This window comes from Prorops nasuta, unplaced genomic scaffold (assembly GCF_024137725.1).
Source record: "Prorops nasuta isolate Cenicafe-Biocafe unplaced genomic scaffold, Cenicafe_Pnas_1.2 PNAS00027, whole genome shotgun sequence".
In the NCBI taxonomy this organism is placed as follows: Eukaryota; Metazoa; Arthropoda; class Insecta; order Hymenoptera; family Bethylidae; genus Prorops; species Prorops nasuta.
Window position 1 is genome coordinate 3,238,353 of NW_027116824.1, and position 20,537 is coordinate 3,258,889.

General features: G+C 36.3%; 2 protein-coding genes across 3 annotated transcripts in view; both read left to right on the forward strand.

The window, feature by feature from the left end:
- The first annotated feature begins 6,048 nt into the window (after window positions 1–6,048).
- Window positions 6,049–20,537, forward strand: part of LOC136782517 (mannosyl-oligosaccharide alpha-1,2-mannosidase IA-like) — an 88,540-nt gene continuing 74,051 nt past the window's right edge. Inside the window, exons 1-3 of one of the 2 annotated variants that reach the window (XM_066741997.1) lie at window positions 6,049–6,608; window positions 8,635–8,859; window positions 9,931–10,595. In XM_066741997.1, coding sequence (XP_066598094.1) covers window positions 6,213–6,608; window positions 8,635–8,859; window positions 9,931–9,936 — 627 coding nt within the window. In that variant the 5' untranslated portion in view covers window positions 6,049–6,212 and the 3' untranslated portion in view covers window positions 9,937–10,595. Of the gene's footprint in view, window positions 6,609–8,634; window positions 8,860–9,930; window positions 10,596–20,537 lie in introns of those variants that run through there. The other variant, XM_066741996.1, reaches the window with a different exon arrangement.
- LOC136782655 (serine protease snake-like) lies at window positions 18,130–18,949 on the forward strand. Its single transcript, XM_066742250.1, has one exon. The coding sequence runs from the start codon at window positions 18,181–18,183 to the stop codon at window positions 18,871–18,873; it is 693 nt and encodes a 230-aa protein (XP_066598347.1). The 5' UTR covers window positions 18,130–18,180; the 3' UTR covers window positions 18,874–18,949.

The window sequence follows — 20,537 nt, forward strand, 5'->3', positions numbered from 1 at the left end:
TAACTTCTGAATGTGATTGTATAAAATTGTTTCCAACAAAAAGACGATTCGTGCCTGATTGTTGATCTTGCGCTGCCATTGCTTCAGATGAGCATCTGCATAATTTATAGCTTTACCGATTCTTTTTATAGTTGAAAATTTAGAGTGAAATAATGATAACAATAAACGTTTTGTGATTTTCAACATTACATATTGATAGCTTTCCAGAACCCATTGTATATCTCATCGTAATTGGGCACGCTCCATTAAAGGCACGACTCGTTTAAATCGATTGTTCAAAAGGTCCTAGATTGAAAGAGTCATTAATATATATATTATTAACATTTGCAAAAATAGAACGTGACTAATTACAAATTTCCAAACGTTTGTTCAGGCTCGACAAACGTTGCGTAAGAGACATAGCTTCGTCTACATTGTATAATAAAATGAAAAGAAAATAAAATCTACCAATTCCGTAATGGATATTTGATATCAATTAATAAGCAACGGAAGAGACAACGGTCATTCAACCATTTATGACATGTGCTCGAGTGGCATTTAGTGAAAAATGAATAAACTTTATTTACTTGAATCATTTATATCTCTTTCATACGCGTGTATATTCAGGGTGTTCCACATGAACCCGTATAGAGATTGAATAAAAATCATTTGAATGGAGGAAAGTTTGGCTACGAAGTACTAGTACCTAGCTGCTACTCGAATCGAGAATATTCGTTGCCCCCACGAGATTGCGGAAAGGAGTTTCTTTTGGAGCTTATAAACATGGGATGCAGCAATTTAGGTTAAATTTCGGGAGGAAACCAGGAAGGAAGGAAGAATGGAACGCGGAGGATTGAATTGTGTATTGAATTTTCAGTTTGCCGAAGCGAAATCCCGGAGATGGCAGAATTGATTGAACCGTTAGGAGGTTAGAATCCAGATGGTGACGTGCGACGCGCGACGCGACAAGTCAATACAATGATTCATCAATCACCACACTAATTCCTCGATCGATATCTTTCAAAGTCAAAGACGCGCGCCGCGCGCGGTCCCCCTTCTTTCCTTGCCAGTTGCTACCACCCCCCCCCCCCCCCCCTCCCCAATATCTTATTCCTATACCTGCGTGCAGTAGTTATACGTTTACTCAATCCATCCTCTCCCTTGACACGTACATCGAACGATATCGTCTTAAAAAGTTTCTAACGATAAATAATTAATGTTAAAAAAGGGATATTTCAAATTTAGCGCTCGAAAAATTAAGCATTTCGTGACTTTTGCATATAGTTTTGTACGTTCATCCAACTTTTGACGAGTATGCTGTACAAGATCTACCTCATTTTTGAATAATGTGCACAGGTATCTTGCACCAATGTACTCCGAATAAAGAATAACTTTTTCCTCATTTCTATATGTAATGTTGCACACACACACACACACACAAGAGAGAAAAGGAAAAATAACATGTATCCTATAGATATATTTTGAAAAGGCTAGCCGTCGGGTAAAGTGAGTTGAGAAATGTATAGGTTGCATGGTCCACGAGGTCAGTTATCCCGATACAAGTTTCCAGTGCATTAGCGCTGGGGCCCGCTATACTACTATATAATATTGAGCTAGCCATGAGTATAAGGAATCACTATAGCTGTAGCTCGTTGGATTGAAAATAAGAGGGGGCGAGAGGCCACAAAATCTACAGTTATCTATATCGGATCGTTGTTAAATCGGTGCAATCGGACGAAAAAGAAGATGTTAATAGAGTATGTATAGGGGAGAATGGCGATGAGCCGATGGGTTCTCGTGCATGGATCTTTTGGAAAAGCGTTGAAGATAGCGAATGATAACTAAACGGGCAATCCATGCTCCCGCACGGTCTTATCAGCTCTCAACCGGGGCGTACGCTCGGAAATGAGGGTCTCTATACATATACATATAAGGGGGGAAACGATGCTTAACCCTCGACTTTTCGCAAGCGTATAATCAGCCTTTGGAAAAGGTAGCGGCTTAATAGGAATAAGGAAAATGGTGCGGCGCACACACATAGACATGCACGTATATACGCTTATGATGGGCATGCAGCATGCAGCAACAAAACGCCTTGGTACATCGCTTCAACAATAGTCTGCTGCTATCGCATTGTTCCTTCCTGCGCAGCCAGACGCAGCCTTGGTAGAAAGCACCGAGTCATTCCGTATTTCCACCTTTCCTGGCTAACCCCTATCGTGCGTCCCTATATATATATATATATAGATAGGTACATCGCCAGCCGCTCGTAAATCAAATGCCAAACGTCATCCTGCTTCCTTTAATTCCTGATACGTATAAAGTGTACGTGGATATGAAACTCAGATTTCTTCAGAGCGCGCTGCTGACAGCAATCTTGATTTGCCATAGTTATAGCAGACCCTTTTCTTCTCCCACACTCTCCAACTTTTCCTTATCCAACTTCCTCCCTTCGCCATTTCTCTCCCCATTTCTTCGAGGATTTCTTCAAAACTTCAATCTCTATATACATGCTTAGTTTATATAAGTTTCAACAAATCTCCTCTACGTGGTCAAATTTGAAAGAACAATCTTTCGTTACACTGACAAACGCTTTCCCACTTTTTCGTTATAGCAAGAAAATTCAAATTCTCTCGAGAAAATCTGCGAGAGGTCGGTACTCCATACTGAAAAATGCATTCGCTTAACTAGATCGCTTCAGAAGGTAATAAAGAGGGAGAAACGCAAACGCGGTCGAATTATATCGCTCTTTCTCTCTTTTTAGAGACGCGTCGTATACGCGCAACTGAGTATTCGCGCGGCGGGGGAAATGTCGCACGCTGTAATACTATATATATATACTATAGGATGAGGAGGGGGAATAACTGATCGAGAGCAAATACTACATCTTCATAGGCAACATATAGGTAATAGGTCTGTAGTATATAGTAATCCTATATTATTATCTTTTGTTTGTTTGTTCTTTACTTTTTTTTATTCATCTCTCTCTCTCTCTCTCTCTCTCTCTCTCTCAAGATAACCATGCAACCATTTTTATCCATACGGGAATCCCATATATTTTTGGATGTATTTCGTGAACCGAGCGATGAAAGAAAGGCATTGCAGCAGACGAATGAAAAAGGTTGGTCAATGTTGCCTAACGAGACAGAGATTCCGAAGCTTTTCCTTTCGGTTTTTTCCTGCACAGCGAAGCTCTGAAATGGAATGAAAGCTTCGTTAATGCCCTGATACTTCAAAGTAGATATCGCCCGCAGCTCTTGCTTTCTTTTACCATTTTCCTCCTTCCAACGCTTAATCGATTCGTTAGCAAATTACAAAGAATCAAGTTTAATTTCACAAAAGTTTCCATTGTGATGATTAACGCGGCCATTGCAACGCTTGACCATGCACTGAACGCTTTAGACGCGCGCAGCATTAATCTAATGCAAAATGCGCTAATATAAGTGATATAGATATATATCCACATATATAGGTATATAATAATATCGCGCGCGCGCGCATCTTCATCATTCCATATATTTTAAGTTTATATGCCACGCGATGATTTATTCTCTAACGCTTGTATGTGAATACTGTTAACTTACCGCTTATGGCATGCACAAACTTTCTTTTAAAGTACCCTCGACGGTTATACTCATCGTTGTGTGTGAGGACGATAAAAGTTTTCAAGTTACATGTGCGTATAATGGCATAATTTTAATGTTTATATTAAAGTTATAAATCACCATTTAGATCTAGCAAAAAGAAAAGACGAAATCAGAGATATCCTGGCATGGGAACGTCGATGAATAAAATTTAGAAAGCTCGACTGTAGCACAAAGAAAAAGAAAAAAAATTATTCAGCATTCTGTACATGGCATAGCTGCGAGGAATAAATTTTCAAATTTCACATCACATCCATTACCGCTGCGTTATCGATAAGTTGCAGCAGAATTTCGTGAGAAAAGAACTCTCGGAGACTCGCGAAGCAATTCGAATTTACAATTAGACGCGAATCTACTTAAGAAGCACTTCTTCGTTAAATGCGAAGAGGCAGCCACGACTCTGTAAGAAGGGATGAGACCTGCAAAATTGATGACCACGGTGCCGCGCCGCGCAATCCTCTGGAAAAATATTTAGCTCCTCTATTCTGTCCTTCTTACGTTTCATCATCGTTTTCTTGCAATCGGAACCTTCTCTTTTTCAAAGAAATTTCAAGAAATTTCCTCGATAATTTATCCAGATTTTTTCATTTAAACTCGACCACGATTTTTATTATTTTCCTATTAAATTAATGTACAATTGATTGTTTCTATGTTATAGAAGCTGCGCACAATTTTAATGTAATATAAAAATGTGGATAAAATTCGATGGTTATCATTTTTAATAATAAAGATATCGTGCAAACCCGGCCATAAATTACATATAGTACGTATTCTTAAAAAATTGATGCCTCAATTTTTTTTATATTAAAAATACTAATAGCTTTTATTAGAAGAGGAAAGTCATTGCAGGGCGTAACAGTACAAAGGGTCTCCTAAAGAAATGAATATATTTTTATTGCCATGAGCAGTCATTTCGAATATTACCCTTTTAAAAATATTAGTACAGAAAAATATAAAAGTGAAATTATTGCAGTGGTAAAAAGAAGAAGAATGTATTGCCTGAATTAGTAGAAAATAGCAGTCAATCGAGAAAAGTGCAATGTTATTACTATCGATGAATATTGAGGAAGCAAAGCTAGTCGATATATTCGCTTAAAATTGAAAACATTGTAAATAAACTAGCTGCGTTGCCTCCTTATATAACGAGGGTATGGCAAATTATACTATTTCTCTGACCATTTTTTAAGAGACGAAATTCGCGAGTTTCGACTATGATGTATTTCCCAAGGGGTTTCGCGGCAATGTAAATATACATATTGATTGACAAACATGCACTCTTATTATTGGTTGGTACTGCTTCAGCGTCTGATCGAAGCGGTTGCGCTGAAAGGGCCTTTCATATGAACCAAACGAGAAATCCAAAAATACATACGTCGTAGCTCCGATGACTGATAGAGTGCATACCAAAATCGACAGCTTTTGCTCGGAATAGTCGTAAATTATTCGGCAACTTGTGTTTTCCCAGATCATCGAAAAGCTCTTGCTACATGTACGAACATTATCGATAAAACTCGACGATTCTTCGAGAAGAGACGTTCGATTAGTGCCAAAGGCGCCAAAGCTCTTCATCAGTATTACATGCGTTTATATCTATACGAACACGGTACGTATGCAGAGGTAAGTGAATAGAGATATGAACGCGTCATTTGGTCGTGTGTGCCGCGTGTTGGCCGAAACTTTTCCTCGTCCTTTCCATTAAATCAATATACATATATAGTTTTACCGATCAACCATTGCAGACTCAACATATTCTATGATGAGATTAAAATTCTTCATCCTTTATTTGAATCTATTGCTTTGAATGTTGTAAGGTTAAACCTTTATATAAGATGGAATGAAAGTTGAGCTTTCAAGTTGGTTTTATCAGTAAACGCCCCGACTGAGTAGAAATCTCTTAAGCCATCTCGGGACACCCTACGGTACCACTCTAACGGAAATAATACCGATGGTACCACATGTTCTAGTACGTCCGTTCCGGAAGATGCTGTATGTACTATGCAAGTCGAAAATTTGTTTTTGAAGTCAAATGAGATATCTTTCCGTCACTATCATATGTTACTTCAGTAGTGGGATTCTGTAACTCTTAGCGACAACTTTCGGTATCGTTAAATCCAGTTACCGACAGAAATCGCTAAGTGCGATTCTGTAACTCAGAGTCGACCACCCCCACCATGACACCAGCGGACGGCTACTTATCCCAGTCGATAAAATAAAACTTGACTGGCCGTCGGTCTGGCAGCAATGAATGCGCGCGCGCGCCGCAGCATGTTTGTATAAGGCCTTGGTATGTAGAAAGATGGCGCTGTAGGTGTGTGTCGAAAGAGAGAGAGAGGGAGCTGAGTTGGCCGAGTTGAGCCGAACCGATGAAAGTAGTTCCAAGAAAATCCGCATTCCGCGCCAGCTGATTGGTGCTGAATGGCCGAGAGAAAGATGTCAAGCTCGAAACGCAGGTGGTGTTTATGGGTTTTGTGTCGTAATGGCGTGGAAGAATTAAGAAAAGCTTCGTAAAGTTGGCTGACGCTCGAAATTTCGCGAGTGCGTTTCGAGGTGTGGTGAGAAAGTGCGGGTGTGCCGCGCTGGCGAGTGACAATGACGACGTCAACGGGAGTGTTGCCGTCGTATCAGCGCCTGGTCAATGGCGTACCGGTGCCACTTTTCTCCAGACGTTCCTTCCGTCCGCGCGAAAAGTACCTGATCCTACTTGTGTTCTTGACGTTTTTTATCGTGTGCTTCGGTACATTCTTCTTCCTGCCAGATTTTCGAAATAGCATCGGCGGCGGCGTCGCAGCCAACAGTGTTTACCGAGTCTACCAACACGCGCAGAAGGCTGGACCCGAACTCCTCATACCGGCGCCTCCTAGGGAATCCTACGATTTTAAATATTTCCACGCTTCCGCCAGGGGCAATCCCAATGCTCTGCCATTTGGCCACGGCCACGGGGATCACCAAGATATTCATCTCATAGAGGACAAGCAGAAGCTTCAGGTTCTTATTTCCATATTTTTCTGCTTACGACGATGCTGTTATTCGAAAATAAACATCTACAACCTAATGAATCTTTTTCCTTTTCATTACACCTCTTGAGCAAGTAGCGCACAATTTTCGTACGAGTGCTGCCTTCTAATAAGATCAATATTATTTATTGCCACATTAACCTCTGCAATAAAGAAGGAGCTCCTAAAAAGTTGCTATCACACACATCACACAGGCGAGGAATTTCATACATTTTATCGAGACAGATTCTTTCATATTGTAATTTGCAGAATAAGAATATTGTTCGATGTACCATAGCTATAAGAGCCTCCAACTAATTATTGCAGCTTTTCTACCATGTAGAATAATGATTAACATTCCCACTTTCTTAACGATGCACATTTTTTACTTCAGGATCCGCGATGAAAAAAATATAGGTTCTTTGAGTTGTCTTCCTTAATTATTATTAACAACCCTTCTCAATATGTCGTACTGGGAGAAACATGGTATTCCGGACAGGCGGCAGAAGAGTACTTCTCCGGCATTCCGACTCACGAATTCACGCGATGGGAACATAATTATTAGAATTTTGGCAAACTTCCATGTTTCCACTTTATCAATCGAACATGGACATGAATCTATCCGTTTTACATAATTTCCAAGAAAAATGAGGAGAAAGTAAAAGAAAAGACGAGAGAGTAACTGAACAAATGGAACGAGGATGAAACGATGACGGGGGGGGGGGGGCATTTGTTAAGGAGATGTGTGGAAAAACATGCTCGTGCAAGAACGAAAGAGAAGGTAGCTGAGAATAAACAATTGACATTGTCGAAGCATACTAAAATTGGAAATCATTGGAAAGAAAATTGCTCATTGTTCTTAAAGGATTGGAATGATAGTATTTTAATATAAAGCTTGGAAATATACCTTGAAATCTCATTCCATCGTTGTTTACGTTTGCTATTGAAAATACGTAATATCTGTGAAATGTTTAATAACCGGTGAGTGACTTTTTGAATGTAATAATTATTTAATCAACTGCTTTTGTACGTGTATTGTGTTGTTTAAATTTCACATAGTGATATGAATCGTGCAAAGAATAGATTTTTTTATCTTATTAGATTGAACATTCAATTGAACGAGGGAAACGATAATTATTATTTTGATTGCTAAACGGTGGCTTTAACTGAGATAGTTTTTAGATTATTTTTCTTTCTTAAATATACACGTACAGTTCTTGTTAAGCTAATTGCTAAGGTTTCATGAAAGTCGGTTATATTTATTTTTGTCAAGTGTACATAATTAGTGTGAAATTAATATTTCTTTATCGCTGATATTTAAAAAAATATTGTCATTAAAGCAAAACCCTCTGACCCATCTCTACCCGGTACTCACATCCGATACCGCGATAAAAACAGCTCTTTCGATGATTTACCGCCGTGTGCGATCGTTTTTATTTCATTGTATTATAGATCCGACACACAGAGAGAAGACTGTCCGTTCATCGCTATTATTTCCGAACTAGATCAATTTGGATGAAAGACTGTTTCAAGAGGTTTTTTTATGTACTCATAATAAGAAGGACACAGCTATGCTGATATTCTTGGTTTCTTTAACTTTGAGGAATCAGTTGAAGCTGACAGGAAGGCTTGTCGAAACACTACGCAAACTTATCAGAATGTTTAAAACATTAGAAAATTGCAGCATGGCTCATGGAGAAGTAAAAGATGATGCTTATACCCGGTAAAATTTGTTTGTTTCTGATCATTTGCTGTCGACACACACGACCGTTCCTCTGAACTAGAAATTGTGCCACAATTAAATTGCGTCTATCATACAGGAGGCTAGAATTCATTTCGCGCGCCGCACCCCTTTCACAAGAAGGTATACTTTTACTTTACTTTAGCACTATTATCTAGCTTCGCAACAGCGCTCGAGTTGAATTGCAACACCCGGTAGAATGTACTTAAAGATTTTCTCTCACTTTTTCCAGCGTAACAGTGGAGAAAAAAAACTTTATCAAGCTATTGTATTTTAGGCTAAAATTGATGAGGAGTACCAGCAGCAGAAAACTTTGGAAAAGCCAGAAGTGATTGGTGATGAATCGCGAGTGCACACTAGCAGTCAATCTTCTTTGCTGGTGCACCGAAAGGATGACGTTCGTGAGACCGTACCACCAGCATCCGCGGATAGATTTCCACTCGTCAATGGAGGAGAAGATAGGGAGCCCATTGCCAGAGAACGTCGGGATAAAGTTAAAGAGGTAAGTGGTTTTTCATCATAAATTATTCTCATATTATATTTTTTCAAATCTCATTAATTTTAGCCTCCGTTTGAAACATAAGGGGAGTCCGGGAGATTTGAGCCACTTTTCAACAAAATTAATATATTTCCTTAACAAAACAATATAGACAGATGAAACGGGGTGGCTAAAGATAGCTTGGTTTATTGACAAATACAGGTAATCTGTCGGTTTATATTCATTGATCAAGAAAAGTGTGGCATTTATTCTTATAAAAACTGTAAAGTGGCTCAAATCTCCCGCAGAGGTGGGAGACTTAAACCAGTGAGGCGGGAGACTTCACCGTACCAATAGAAGTTGGAAATGTAAACATTAAATATTAAATTTAATACACAAATTAGTTATGAATAAGCCATGTTTGAAGAAAAACTACTTTTTATTTATTTTTTAGAATTTTGCATTGAATACAAATAAAGCTTTGTTTAAGCTTTCTGCCACGGCGAGCTGTTTTCTTTTTCTATTACTTTCCCTTTTTTATATTGAAAAGGCATTTTACATCTGAAAAGTAATGAAATCATTTTCTATTAGAATTTCCAAATTGGGTACGCGCCTACGAAAACGCAAAACAGTGGTTTATCTCTCCCTTCACAACATGGATTATGTCTCCCATCCTATACCACTTAGGATTATTTTGTTAAAAAAAATTTTTAATTATTTTATACTAAACTGATTTTATTTTAACAAACTAGATAGTATTGAGAGTTAAAATACAAAGTTTCAAATAAATAACTTACAATTGGAAGAAATAGGAAGCAAACTGAAGAGTTTGCAATATTATACTCGAAATACGTTCAAACAACTTTTCCTTAATAGTAACTAGGTGCCTTTGCATAGCGCTCTTTTGTCATGCGCTAGAGTAGGCGGTGCCTAAGTATATATTTACAAACAAATTTCGCTCCAATAGCCTAAATATTAAAAAAGATATTTCAAATGGTTTACGTCTCCCACCTGGTGAAGTCTCCAGGACTCCCCCTACAGCTTCTTACCATTTTTGCTCACATCCTTTAAAATAGATACTTTTTAACTTGTTAGAAATAGAGGGCAGTATGGCCCACAGCGGACACTCTAGCTGAACAAGCTTACTGCTCTTACACTCTTATTTCAACAAACAATGCGTCAATAGTTATATCTTTTTGCCTAAATCAGTCCTTGTATGTACACCAGTAGAAATTAGTTGGCTTTCGTTGGGAAAGACGAATTCTATAAAAGTTTCAGCAATCGAATTATTTTCGCCGACGCGCGACGTCCATTATACAAATTTAGAAGGTAAGGAAGTAGTTTGTTTGGATCATTATACTAAAAACTGTTATAACTACTCTGTTCTTAGCATCATTTCGAGCCAGTATTATTTAACGATACGCGCGAGAGAGAACCATTTCTAATCATTTTATCAAAAATTCCAATTATTTCGCTAAAAAGTCTTCTCTCGGGCAAGTGGATCGGGCAAATTAGCGGTTGTGATTAAATAGTTTACGAATGGTGAATAAATATGTAAGGAAAAAACAAACCATGCATTTTGGAGACGAGAAATAATGCGATAAGTAAATGAATGTGAAAATCAAAAAGATAGTGCAGGTAGAAGAATGTTTTAGTATTATTTGTATAAGAGATGCGCCAGTTGATTCCTTGGAAAAAGACTGGATACAAGATGGGCAGTGTAAAAATTGAGTCAACGCGGGTATTCTGCTGTAGTTATGTGGATCAAGGATTTGTATTCTTTTGTCATTTTTGCTAGAAATGAGGTTTAACTTAGAAACCTCATTCATTAATATAATGCTAATGACATGTTAATTGGAAATGAAATATAATACTTATAATATTCGACCAAATTGTTAAATTTCATATTTACCCTTCTTCTTCAGTAGTCAATAACATTTGTATAGTCAAAATAAGAGTTTTATAGCATTGATCCGCTTTGCCCGAAAGGCTAGCCTGCTCTACGCTTAACCCATAAGGCAAAGTGAATCAAAAACACTTTCCTATATTTTTCGCATAAAAAGAAATTATTATTTTGAATGATACTGAATGTTTTATTGCTTTCGAGTTGTTTAATTAAACTAACTCCAATTATACCAGAAATATTAAAATTATCAATTAGTCACAGTTTTCTAGGTCTGTGAATCTTTAGTGATCCGCTGTTTTAGGCAACCTTGCCCCATATCACCTCTGCCAGTTTGTAGAATGATGAGTAATTTTGACTCATGTACGCATAGGTCTTTCATTTGCCAAATATGTGATGTAAAATTACATCGTTTACTGCGGTTTTAAAGGAACATATATTATGACACAGTGTTTTCACAATGCTAAAGCTTAACAAGTACAAACACACACTCAATATTTTCATTGAAAATTCACTACATAATCGTTCTATTTGTGATCACCGACGCTCTCATGCATTTTTCGAGTGTAGCTTTCACGTACTGTGACTCTACATTAACCTGTATGTGTGGTCTTAGTAAAATCAAACAAATATACATAAAAGTTAGTATATGAAAAGGAAACTTTTTGAATCCATCATATTTTGTCGAGGCGCAAGATTTAATAGGAATGTTACGAAAAGTGTGTATCCACCTGTAAAGGATATTATATTATTCGTGTGAATTTTGCATCGCAATATTTAAATACTTTTAAATGCTTTATCATTTAATTAACTATTTTCGGTGGAATATTTTGTCGATTATCCTGCAAAATTTCATGTTCGCTACACAACATTTAATCATGTCCTTTAAAACTTATTGTTCTATTTAAAAGAAAGTTAAATGACCAATTTATTATAAGTGAATAGTGTTGTTCAGTAATGGATACGATTATTTCTAACTTGTGAGAATCTTTTTAAGATGTGAAATCTGTTGCACTTGCTTCATTTTAATTGCAACTATCATTTTTGAATAATTTAATACTATTTGTTTTCTAGGATTACAAATAACTACCTAAAAATAGGATTTCATAACTTTTACTTTAAATGTGGTATAATCTATAATATACATCTTATAGATATTTTTCTGGTTCAACTAGAGTCGAATAATCATCGCATATGTTTTTGCAAAGAGTTTAATTTAATAATAGAATTTTTAAACTAGGATGATGTTTCTGCAAAGGATTTCCATGTACTTGCCGCCTTTTTTTACAAGCGAAGCTTGTTTTTTGTGGGATTTTTTATTGACAAACGCTGAAAAGAACGATTGCTTTTTAGCATACTTCACACACACACTAATCCATTTAGGAGACGACTATTTTTCATTCCCATGCCATAATATTAAACTGACAATTGAAATGGCAGTTGCAAAACAGCAAAGGGTGAGAATTCGAAAAATGCTTAGTTTCCCGTAAAAAGACTATAAGTGGAGGCGAGATAAGTATAATAGCGCGATGAAAAGAAATATTTGAAGGTATTGCGGGGCCGTGTCGCAAGAAGCGTAGCTATGTCGCTGCGAAGCAGAAATACACGGTACACGCGCGACATCTCCAAGGTTTACTACGGATAATTATCTTAGTTTCAGGTTTAATAGACGCCTGGTATTTCGAATCAACCCTAATGACGGCGTTTACTGAATTTATATCGATGCATTGTTGTCGAGCGCTCTCAGTGGTATTATATCTCAACCCTCCTCCTTCCTACTTCATTCTTTACGTCGCATTCTTTTCAAATTCTCTTTCCTAACTTGTTTACTACGAACCCTAAGAGGAGCCAAGAAAGAATCATGCAAGATTTTTACTTTTTCCGTTAAAAGCGCAGCTTTTCATAAAACCTATATACTCTATTAATTTTCAGCTATTCTCACTTAATTTTACAATAAAAGGAACGGATGATTATTTTGCAAATAGTATAGGGCGCAAAAATCTTTAACGAAAAACGAAATACCTGTCGATGCATGGTCCTGGAGGATACATTAAATGAAATATTTGAGGAAACAAGCATTGATGTAGTCAATTCTGGCAAGGATTTCTGCCGAAAGCAGTGTTGTTGTAGGAGAAACAGTCGGACGGGGTGTCCGTGGGGTGGTTTTACTCACAAGAGAAAGACATTTATTACAGATTGTGGTGCGTGCAGAGAGAGTAAGAGAGAGAAAGAGAGAGCGAGAGAGAGAGCGGTTTATCTTAAGGTGGAATGTTAAAAAGGAAAGTTTGGACCGAGTTATGCGTTCGCGCTCTTATATATACGTAACGAACCGACTTAAAAAGGACCGCTAAAGAAAACAGCAAGAGATCGAGATGGCAAGTGAATAAGCCACGCATAAGAAAAGATTTGGTGCACGTCGTTAGAACTTGACTGGCAAAATTATGCGCATTTGACGAATCTTCGACCGTGCTAAAGTTAATTTCCCAGTCATTACGAGCTGCATACCTTGAATCACTTGGAAAAAGTCAACTCTCGCACAGCTCCATCGCTAAACTAATGTCATACTTCGGTAAAGACAGTCTAATTGACACGTACTGTTTGAAATAATCTAATAATGGCGATTGTCATTTATCCAATAAAATTGACGAAAAAGGAACATTTATTGCAAAGACATATATATATATATATAGAGACATTACAGAGTAACTCCATCTGAAATGATATATTTCTAGAACACAACCTCATCGGAAGACACATTTCAATTTAATCATCCCTTTTCGAATATTTGAAATAGCATTTTATGGATGAAACAGCGAAATTTTCGACAAAAGCATAAAAATGGTTAAAAACACAATTATTACATTATACAAATAATAGAGAAATTGCAAGGTTGGATTGTTTTATCCCGAAAAGACTTGTTCCAGGAATACGCAAAGCCAAGTTCTATTAAATAATGGTAATTAGTTTTATATGACTTTACGATGCGGATATTATGATTCTATTCTATTCCCACTTTATCTTGAATAAGAAGAAACATTTTTTTTATAATTAAAAGAATAACTGTCGTGTACATATTCCAAGATAACGTAAACATTCGCAATATCAAAAGTTAAATCACTCCCTTTATATTATTAAAAAATATATCCTTACAAGGGGCACGCGGTGTACCAATAAACGTCTATTAATGCAATGTAACTTAGCGTGAAAGCAATTTCAACGTCGAAGAAAGCTCTGATCCAAATGAATTTAATTGAGAAGCGTCAATATGCTATCCATTTTGTTTTACCGGCTCTTCAATCGAGACAATGGTAAGTTTTGGCAAGGAGGAGCAATGTGAAACGTGTAGGAATGTCATGGATACCCCGTCATTGGTCTTACTCGGCTGTCCATCTGTCCGTCAGTTGGTGATTCAGAGCAGCATTTAGTTGGCTCTTTATAGCCTCCGATTCGGTACCATTAGCCTTATACCATGGGACAGGTATCTTGTAATTTTTTGTATTCTTCCTCACAGGCCGCTCGCTGTGTCCCATCCTTTCCTAAAACGAAAAACATCAAAGGTCTGATGCGTTTCATCATCTTACCGATATAAAATCACTCGTGCTTCAAGCAGAGAGCAAGCTCTCACAAATTGTTTGCTATAAATGCTTAAGATTGATGAGACTCGATGCAACGATAATTGACAAAATCCAAACTATTCCTTCTCTAGAAACATTTATTCTTGAAAACTCCTTTGTACCAACTAATTTCACTAACTATATGTATGTTAATATAGCTTTTCCATGTGTGTGTCTCTCGCTCTTGGGATATTATATTTATTTCTAGCCGCGCAATATTTCAAAATAATAATAGATGCAACGTTTCCATATTTCACTATTATGCCACTTAGTTAACACACTTAACATATACAGCTTTAAAAATAGTTAAAAAAAGAGCGTGCCATCAGCCAGCAGTAGCAATTGGCCATCATTTCGGCAATTCTTCAAGAGTCGCTATAATTTATTTATATTTATTCATACGTGGATCAATCTAGATTATACGATTCGGCTTAGGGCTCTCCATTTCCCGTTGGTTCATCTACGTTACCATTACGCCAAACGTAAATCGTTACGAATATACAATCAGTGCTTTAAGACTGAACTTTTCGTGATTTTATAAGGCAAGAATCTGCAACAAGAGTGACATAATATACATTTCTAGTAATCTTATTATTTAAAATAACAATTAAATAATTGTGTTGGAACAAGTAATTAAAAAAAGTATTAGATTCGGGGTGCAATGAGCACCAGTGTGAACTTAGCACCCTAAATTTTAAAAATGGAAAAAAACCAAACAGTTCTGGTAGCACCCCAGCGAGTTCTATAGTTCCTTGTTATTTTTCAAAAAAATTCTACAGATTGAACTGGAAAAACTAGAAAAAAATTATTTGGGGTGCCAACTTCACATTCTCTAATATTCAAACGCTAATATCCTTTAAACTAAAAGTTCTATCGATAAAATGTATTAGACATAGTTATAGAACTCTTTGGGGTGCCATTGGAACTCTAGTTAAAAATGGAAAATTAGAAAAAAAAATTTTTGTAAATTTAAAAAAATAATTTAAAAATTATAACAATTTTTTTTTTAATTTTCCATTTTTAAGTAGAGTTCTGATGGCACCCCAAAGAGTTCTATAAATATGTCTAATAGTTTTTATCTATAGGACTTTTAGTTTAAAGGATATTAGCGTTTAAATATTAGAGAATGTGAACTTGGCACTCCATATAACTTTTTTCTAGTTTTTCGAGTTCAATCTGTAGAACTTTTTTGAAAAATAGCAAGGAACTGTAGAACTTTTACGGGTGCTACCAGAACTGTTTGGTTTTTTTCCATTTTTAAAATTTGGAGTGCTAACTTCACACTGGTGCAATGAGCGTAAGACAATTTTCTGACGTTCTTTCGATTGTACATAGTATGAATAGTATAGGATAATACAATTATCGTACATGAATTATATATAATAATAAGAAGGAATCTGTGTTAGGTACACAACTGTACGCTGGTAACATACGCGAGGATTATATTGATGTTTTGGCTTTGAATACTTGAACCGTAAACATAATAAAGTAAAGATATATAACACAGTGAGTATATACTTAATTCTCTAACGCGATGGCTAATAAAGTCCCTCTGTCCGTACCTACAGTTGTATAATAATATTCACAGTGTTTACACTAAATCTTGAGAGGTTTAGATTACCTTTATTTTACAATTCGTGCCACTAATACAATTGCTAAAATATTAAGGCGCAGGTAATATCTTAAGCCTTTGTCCTTCATGCTTGATGGGTGTAGTGGAATTTTTACAAGCTAACAAATGAACGTATGTTGAAAAATTGAATTTGATTGCTGGAAGTCTCCAAGTACCTCCGGGAAATATATTCTGTCCAACTTATAACCAAATGTTTTAAAAGGCCGTACTTCAATAGCGGTCAACACTTTTCCACATCACGCTGGTTACCTGGTCTAGTGCCGAGTCCCGAGCAATAAACCCAGAACAATCGAAGAACCCTATAATATACCTGATACTCTAATCACTAATCCAAAATTACAATTTTTATATTTTTAATCAAACAGGTTTGAAATTATTATGAATACATTGCTTGTATTTTTAACATGAAAATGAATCCAAAAATGACGTTATTCGGACTATTATTTCTATATTAGTTATATCTTGCATCTCTCATTTTATTAAAATATGTTAAAAATAAAATTTATTGTATTCCAATATGTCTATAAATAATCCAAATAAGCATCAATTAACCCGTAGCAGAATCACACTACAAAAATTGAAATTTTTAATTATATGAGATGATTAACCTTTTTTTTTTTTGAACATAGTATTACAAAATATTTACATTTGTTTGTCAATTATATCTTAAACTAAAATTTATATTTGTTAATTTTTTAATAATATATTTATGTCCTTTCCAATATTTTGGAGATTTATTTTAACTTAATGCACAACGAAGATAAATAGTACAATTGAATTTTTATTAGAATTTATAGATAATAAAGTAACAACTGCAAGATATAACTAAAAGAAATAATGGTTCTATTAATGTCGTATTTGGACTCATTTTCGTGTTAAAAATACAAGGAATGTATTCATAATAATTTCAATTGTGTTTGAATAAAAATACAAAAATTGTAATTTTAGATTAGAGTTTAGAGTATCGGGTATATTAGGGTTTTTCGATTGTTCTCGGTTTATTGCGCGGGACTCGGTGCTAGACCAGGTAACCAGCGTGATGTGGAAAAGTGTTGACCGCTATTGAGGTACGGCCTTTTAAAACATTTCGTTATAAGTTGGACAGAATATATTTCCCGGAGTGTACATACGCGTATCGCTGACGCTCGATGCCCCCCCCCCCCCCGAAGGGAGTCTTAAACGTCCAAACATTTGCCTTGGTTTGGTGTGAAGTGGAGGGGGAGGCATCTGAAAGTCGACGGCTGTCCGTCACAGGCTAGGCTAGGCTTGCCTCAGCGCTATCCCCTCCCTCCACCAGTCACCTATGTGCTTCCCCACCTACTCGCTTCTAGCATGGCTTCGCGCTGGGTCACTTTAAGTGAAACACCCTATAGAGAGGGGGTTCTAATGGGTCTTTACGGGTACTCTATAGTCTAGAGTTTTGTATTAACTCCTCACCATTCGTTCTCTGAACTATGGTGACAAGTGGAAGTGCTAAATAATCTGGTTGAAATTATCAATTTTGGCTCGAATCTCCTCGAATACTCTACTTTGAAATAAACCAAACGTTGCGGCAAAGAAAATCTCGATTTTCTGCAAAACCATGAATATTTAAGAAAACGGAAAGGACGTACATTGTGGAAGAAATCTAAAGTCTAAGGATTTTTCTAATGCAGCGAAGGCTCTTTCCTATACGAGTTGCTTCTTCATCTTCTTTCTTGATCGTCAGTGTAATATTAAGTTTGTGAATGCGTTCTACATCTCTACGATCAATCGGATAGCAGACAGAGGAATATTTTTAACAAAGTGGAAAAATCTTCGATAGAAGAATGAATCGCATTTATATGCTGTTTTTAGTGTTCATTTTAATTGCGCTATGTTCCCCAGCAGCGAATCGCTCCGATAAATGTGACAACTGTGCGATGGAAGATATAAATTCAAATAATACTGTGAATCATAATAACTTTAATAACACTGTAAATATCAATACTGAGACGGAAAGTCAAAGGAATGTTCCGAACAGCATTGCAACGGTAATTGTGAAAAGCAAGGCTGAAGCGAAGTGTGAACTTTACAATACTCAAAAAATTATTTGGATCATGGCAGGGTCTGCTGCAGCACATCCAATTGCCTCTGTAGTAAAATGTAAAAAAAGAAATTTATATAATCCTCTAATTGCTGGTGGAAACATAGCCAAGCCTGGGGAGTTTCCTCACATGGCTGCAATTGGATGGAGGATGGGAAAAGGTAGAATTGACTACCTCTGTGCAGGAAGTGTAATTTCTGAATTCTGGATTGTTACAACAGCACATTGTACCCATGGGCAGATAGGAGGTCCTTCGCTCGTAAAATTAGGGAATAACAATTTATATTCTAGTAATGAGGGAATTTATGAAATTGAAACAATTATAAGACATCCGAGATATAAGCCGCCAAGCATGTATGCCGATATAGCTTTAATAAAAGTTTCGAAAGAAATAATTTTCACCGACAATATTAGACCAGCTTGCCTTCATACAAAATTCAGTGATTTGCCTGAATACGCTTGGGCTGCTGGCTGGGGGGCAAAAGAATATAATGGCGAGCCTTCGAGTTTCTTACAGAAATCTGTGCTCACTTTGGTGGATAACATTCGTTGCACTAAAATGTACAACGAATCGTACATGGCACCTTTCGGTATAACACCAGGTATGATTTGTGCGGGAGATCCAGACGATGACTGGCGAAAGGACACTTGTAACGGTGATTCAGGTGCACCCTTACAAGTCATCTACTCTGGCAATTGTTTGTACACAATTATAGGCATTACTAGCTTTGGTCAAGCGTGTGCTACGCCCAATCTGCCTGGAGTTTACATCAGAGCTGCATATTACAGTGACTGGATTGAATCGATTGTGTGGCCAAACTAACATTGCTATCCAGTGATCTCTTATATAGACTTGCATGAAGGTAGACTGACTAGCCGGACCTCCGGCGATCGGCACCGACAAAAGGCCCAACACCTCGTTGAAGAGGAGTATATTGTACACTCCAGGAAATATATTCTGTCCAACTTATAACCAAATGTTTTAAAAGGTCGTACTTCAATAGCGGTCAACACTTTTCCACATCTCGCTGGTTACCTGGTCTAGCACCGAGTCCTAAGGGTCCCGAGCAATAAACTGGGAACAATCGAAGAACCCTAATATACCTGATACTCTAATCACTAATCTAAAATTACTATTTTTGTATTTTTAATCAAACATATTTGAAATTATAACGAATACATTCCTTGTATTTTTAACATGAAAATGAGTCCAAATACGACATTAATCGAACAATTATTTCTTTTAGTTATACCTTGAAGCTGCTACTTTATTATCTATAAATTCTAAGAAAAATTCAATATTACTATATATCTTCGTTATGCGTTAAGTTAAAATAAATCTCCAAAATATTGGAAAGGACATAAACATATTATTAAAAAATTAACAAATATAAATTTTAGTTTAAGATATAATTGACAAATAAATGTAAATATTTTAAAATACTATCTTCAAAAAGAAAAAAGGTTAATCATCTCATAAAATTAAAAATTTTAATTTTTTTAGTATGATTCTGCTACGGGTTAATTGATGCTTATTTGGATTATTTATAGACATATTGGAATAAAATAAATTTGATTTTTAACAGGTTTTAATAAAATGGGAGATGCAAGATATAACTAATATAGAAATAATAGTCCGAATAACGTCATTTTTGGATTCATTTTCATGTTAAAAATACAAGCAATGTATTCATAATAATTTCAAACCTGTTTGATTAAAAATATAAAAATTGTAACTTTGGATTAGTGATTAGAGTATCAGGTATATTATAGGGTTCTTCGATTGTTCTCGAGGACTACTTAAAAAAATCAAGTTATTGGCAATTGATATCATAGTAACTGTATTTATAGTTTTTTTGAACGTCCTGCTGTTAGAATGGTATAGGTTTTAGCGCGTGCGCGCGAATTTAAACTATGCATACATATCTCTCTCCGTTAAGAACAGCTTTTAACACATTTTACCACGTGACGTTAAAATTGAAATTTTAATCAATTGCTCTTTTCTTCTGCTGTAATACTGTAACAAAAGACGACTTATGAACAGTAGTATTACACAAGTTCTGACTTACCGACTATACGAAGTGTGACATATATGGTTGGTCGGTAAATTAGAATTCTGCAGGATCTAGCGATTTATTGGAGAAAAGCGTGAATGTATGTGGAAATTTAATGCAATACGCGCGTGGTACAGGCCGGGGACATATGACTGTGGGTAAAACAGTTTTGTGTGTCCACACTCGCTTTAAATGTTGTAGCTGCAATCGAACGATGCTTCCAGATTAATTTTTACACCTTCTAGAGCGCTTTGGTAGTCTCGAGGAAAGCTTCGAGTGACTGTGACTTGACTTTTGAAAATAGGACGAGGCTCGTGAAGCAAAAGGAGATTCGATTCTTCAATAATTAAATTTAATATTTCTATGCATAATTTATATATGTTGCAGGGAGGATCGCTTTTCTTTTAGTTTTACATGTCAAAATAAACTGCGA